This window comes from Triticum urartu, chromosome 1A (genome assembly GCF_056163025.1).
Source record: "Triticum urartu cultivar PI428250 chromosome 1A, HENAU_Tu73, whole genome shotgun sequence".
Lineage (NCBI taxonomy): Eukaryota > Viridiplantae > Streptophyta > Magnoliopsida > Poales > Poaceae > Triticum > Triticum urartu.
The window spans coordinates 552,040,783-552,046,032 of record NC_141873.1 but is presented as its reverse complement, the minus strand read 5'-3'; the positions used below and the strand labels follow the sequence as shown (position 1 = coordinate 552,046,032).

The 5,250-nt window shown below is 47.2% G+C and overlaps 1 protein-coding gene across 1 annotated transcript; it reads right to left on the bottom strand.

The window, feature by feature from the left end:
• Positions 1–275: 275 nt before the first annotated feature.
• LOC147992590 (cell number regulator 2-like) lies at positions 276–1,243 on the bottom strand. The gene is made up of 2 exons (XM_087531121.1): positions 647–1,243; positions 276–547 (listed from the first exon to the last, which is right to left on the bottom strand). The coding sequence occupies exons 1-2, from the start codon at positions 1,128–1,130 to the stop codon at positions 468–470; spliced, it is 564 nt and encodes a 187-aa protein (XP_087387247.1). The 5' UTR covers positions 1,131–1,243; the 3' UTR covers positions 276–467.
• Positions 1,244–5,250: the final 4,007 nt, after the last annotated feature.

Sequence of the window (5,250 nt, the reverse complement as noted above, 5' to 3'; positions counted from 1 at the left end):
ATGTTTATATGAAATCTGATCGTGTTTGGTTTATCCAAACTTCAAAAATAAAAATCTAGTTTTTAATCTATTTGAACGAATTTCGTCTAGTTAATTCGAACTGTTGGCAGGATGTATGCGGCTAGCGTTGGATGGCGTCCTCCCGCACCCGTCTATGTGGACTGGTGCCCCTATCCGCAGACGGATGCAGGAGAAAATTTACGGATCGTCGTTGGAGGTGCCCTTATCCTCTTCTCCTCTTAATATAAAATACGCATACTCATGCATATTCTAGATAAAAAAAGGGAAAATACGTTTGCAGTAACATTACACAAAGTAGTAGTCGTGTGTTACACAGTATTGTACAGAAACCTGCAAAGTAGGTAACACCGGCACCGCAAAGACGCCGAATAGCATGGAGATTACTTCTTCTACTACATAAGGACGCACACTTTAGACGTGTCTTGGAGAACAAAAGCACAGATCGATCAACGGGTCATCCCTGGGTGCATGAGGGGTGGCATGGTCGCTGGAGTGCGTCCTTGCCTCTCCATGTTGGCGTGCCATCCTGCATGCAGAGGTTCATGTCGCCGGTTAGCACATAACTAATCCAATTAGGTTACATATATAGACATATAGAGAGATAACATTAGCAGTAGGTGCGCACCGAGGTTCATGTCGAAGCCCCTCTTCTTGAGCTCGCGGTACTCCTGGCAGAGCGCGCAGGGCTCGCAGCACCAGTGGATGCAGCAGTCGGCGCAGGGGCTCTCCTGCAGGCCGTAGTGCGCGCGCATCTTGGAGCGGTAGAAGCAGGAGTAGACGCACTGGCAGCCGGTGAGCAGCATGATGAGCGCGTAGAGCGCGCCGCTCGCCCCGCACGACGTCGACCCGCGGTCGATGATCTCCGCCACCTGCCCGAACGTGATGCACGGGCACAGGCACGTGATGCAGCAGTTGCCGCAGTCGTCGAAGCAGTCGCACAGCCCCGTCGACCACGCCGCCAGCGGCGCCTGCGCCTGCATCGCGAACGCCGCTGTCGCCGGCGCCGCCTGGTAGTACGCGCCCGGGCCACCGCCGCCGCCAACGCCTACGCCCGTGCCGCCGCTCATCGGGAAGCCCGTCGCCGGACCATCCTCCGGCTTCGGGTACATGGCGACCTCTTGTGCACGCGAACTACTACAAGACAGGAGGAGCCAAGCGAAACTGCCCACCACCGTTGGCGGTTGTGCCGTGGATGGCCTTGGACTTGTTCCGGACGGGGCTGGCGAGGGGTATTTTATGGACTAGTACTGGCTGCCTGATCGACGACGCAACACACCACGGCCACGCGATGATAACCATGCATACGGTCCACCGATACAGGCTGTGGCTGGCCGTTCATGTCCACTGGTTGGCATGACAATGACAGCGTGAGCATCGTCTGCATTTCTAAGAAACTACGTCGAGCGTCGTCTGGCTCGCGACTTTTCTGGCGTGAGGCGTGAAGACTGAGGGCATGAGACGGGGGAGACCGGAGATGGAGATGCGTGTGGTGGTGGGGGCGCAAGTCCATGTCGTGGCGGGACAAGTGATGTACTGCATGCACTGACTGATGGCACCATCTCAGCCGGCGACTCGGCGGTCAACCTACTCGTCGTCGTCCGCCGGCCGCCCGGTACGACGGGGCAAGTTTAATTTGGTTTGAACGAACGGGTCGCTATCGGATTAGACACCGCTCAATTCAACCTACAGCATTCAAACCACACCGAGATATGACGCAAGTGCATTGCAATTTGCAAGTGATGTGCCCATGCAGCCTGTCGAAGAGGGGCCGAAACAGCCCGCAAAAAGAAAATGAGGGGCCGAAACAGCATGATCTAGTTATTCGTTATCTGGCATAGAACCATGCCACCGATGACCCTCTTCTTTATTACCCCCTCTGTCTGAACGCTCTTATATTTCTTTACGAAGGAAGTATTATCTATATCCATGATCAGTCTCTTGAGGTTTCTTCTTCGATTGATTGTGTCCATTCCTCTTCCAGTATTCATACTATTGATGTTATTTTGTCTTCGTCTCCGGTGACCTCATTGACAGGGATTGTTTTTCCACCGCCGCCTTCGAGTTAAAAATAATACTCCATTCGTTTGAAAAAACTTCTCTCACAAACGGATGTATGTAACATTAAGTTAGTGTTAGATACATTTATTTGAGAAACAAGTTTGGGACAAAAAAATTCGGACGGAAAAAATATATATGTGGTTTGTCGTATTTTCCCTTCACTAGGTCCAATTTCATCCTCCGTCCATCAGGGGGTGTGTGGTCAAGACAAAAGCTGATTTTTGCCGCCTACCTTTCAACAAAGGGATCGATGACCTAGAAGTAGTGGTGGCTGAGTTATGCCCCCCCCCCCCCCCCCCCCATGTCGGCATCGGACCAATAGGGAAAAAAGTGTAAGAATACTAACTAATTTTATTGGAAATCAAATAAATCTACAGGGTGGAAGGATTAGAACTAGGCTACAAATCCAACAACAGGTTCCCCGGCCCAATCCAGTTCTCCATATCAAGCCTCTCTTTCGCAGCTTCAAACCAGGGTGAACTGGTCCTTGGAAATACCATAACAATGATGTCAAAATAATCTTTTACCCGCACCCGGAAAAAAAATAGCCGAGCACGGAGGCTCCACAATTTGTTGCTTGGATCATTGTTGAGTCGGCTTGATCTTGACAAACAATTGCTTGGATTGTGAATATTGTGAACATTGGCAGTTTCGGACTCCATGTTCCAAAGAATCATCAAACAACATAATTTAGCAAATTACTACGCGACATCTGACACTTTTTGATAACCTCAATGCAAACACATGGAAACATGAACTCCTTGTAAAAGATTATTGAGAAAAACACATGGGAGTGCAATGCATTTGTATTGTTTGCCTTCAGCTTTATCGGACAGACATGACGATTCGCACTTGAATAAGAGAGTTTTTTTTTCTAGAAAGAAAAGCTACATGACTCATGGGTCACCTTTCTTTTGATCGGAGGTTGAAGTGGGCCCCAGCCCAAACATGAATGGATACCAGTACTTGTTCGGTTGTTTTCTTATTTCAACAATTAATAAGTATAGAAAATATGTCCTGTTGCCTGTCCTCTTCACCATCACCATCCTCATCCTCTTCCGTTCGTCCCCTAGGTGTCGCCGATCCAAACCAGGTCGGCGAGTGATGACTGTCACCTCGAATCTGAGAAACGCATTCGGTCCATAACTTTATTTGTAATTTTCCCGAATTTTCTCACTGTTGATGTTTGTTTGCTCGCATATGAGATAACCGAACTTTTTTCTTCGGGATTAAACCATCTCAGCTCTTCCCGGTCCAAGCCTTCAAGGCGGGATACCATCGACGACCATGACCAAGGAGAGGATGCTCATACTCATAGGAGCGGTTTGGTTCGTCAGTGCTCTCGGACGAGCTGATGAAGAGCTGCTCCTGCAGCTGCCCGTCAAATCCATCCCGCGCTTCCGTGTCATGGGCTGCTCTGAGTCGCGGCGCTCTCGTCTGAGGAGTTATGTAACCTCCACATGGCCAAAGCGGCGCCACCTAAGCTCATATTCATCTCGCCATCAGCAACATACGACTCCACCAGGGTGTATTCGTGCTTGTCATTAGAATTTAGCAATGGCCCCTTGTTTACCCTCGACGACGTGCACGACGACTTTGCGGTCTTATCACTTTCGCCGTGCCGCAACCTTACTCTCCTGCATGACGCGGTAGCACCAGCCTATTACGTCTTTAACGCGGCCACACGGGTGGTTACCGGCCTGCCGTCTTGCCAGCGGGGCCGATCTAACCAAATATTAGTCCGTGTGTGACTCAAAATAAATATAATCATTTAGACTAAATTGTAGTATTTATTTAAAAATGGTTTTTTGTGAAATCATAATCATACGCAATTTTAACATATTGCACCTTAAAATTAAATAAATCAAATCCACTTAAATATTAGAAAATAATAAATTTGAAATTTACTTTTTCTCGGATTAATTTGTGCCTATTGCATGAATATAGTTATATGTTTTGCTGTGCATTCTTAAAAAAGAAGCACACTTTTTTCAGCCTGCGGTATTATTATATATCTCTATAGTGTATTCCTCAAAAAATAGATCTCTATAGTGTATGCTATACAAAATATCTTGATAGCGATCTGACTAGACGTACGCAAATAGACAAATCTAGATTATACAAGATGTTTACTACTACCTCCGTTTCAGTTTACAAGTCTTACACGTATATCTAGGTTATCAATTTTATCACCCTAATATAAACTATATAACACAAAAATTATACCTTTTGAAAGTAGAAACTCCGAAGTTTATGTTGGCATATTTTTTGTAATATATGACTTGTATTAGATTGGTCAAATTGATGATCTAGGGGTACGCGCACGCCCTATAAACTGAGAGAGAGGTAGTAGGACTTTGTCACTTAATCATTGACACACTACTTTATTACTAATAGAATGCCCGTGTTTTGCCACGGGCCTTTTAGTTTGTTTTATTGCACCCATAAATACAAACTAGATAGGAAGTGCGGCTTGCCGCACCCGGCAGTGGTGCCGCCGGATATAGTCATATCCAATCTGGTTATACAATCATTAAAACACTGTAAATATAGAAAATAGCATAATATAGTTGGGTTTATCAGTCTGAGGAGTCGTTTGAAGAAAAAGCTACTTGGGTTGTGTTCTCTCGAGAGAACCATTGCGCGGCAACAGTCTCGTATGCTACAGCTGCGAGAGGGAGATGGGTGTACCAGGCTGTTTCACTAGCAAGCGAGCCATAGGCAAAGAAAAAATCTACTTCGATCGGTGAAGTATAACGGGACCATTTACACCGGGCAGGAGGAGGTGGCGTCAGTGGTGGATGCCTACTATGGAGCGGCTTTTGGCACTACGGAATCAAGGAACTACACCCTAAACCTCCAGGATCTAGGCTTTCCACATCTAGATCTATCGCAGCTGGAAGAGCCATTTTCTTCGGAGGAGGTGGAAAAAGTAATCAAGGATATGCCCCCGGACAAAGCACCGGGGCCGGATGGGTTCACGAGCCGGCTCTATGCATCTTGCTGGAATATCATTAAGGAAGACTTTATGAAGGCAATGAACTGCTTTTACAATGGAGACGTCCGAGGTTTGGCTGCGATCAGCAAATCCCTTGTCACTCTTTTGCCCAAGAAGGACGGTGCCTTGGAGGTGGCTGACTTTAGGCCGATTAGCCTCATCCACGGGGCAAT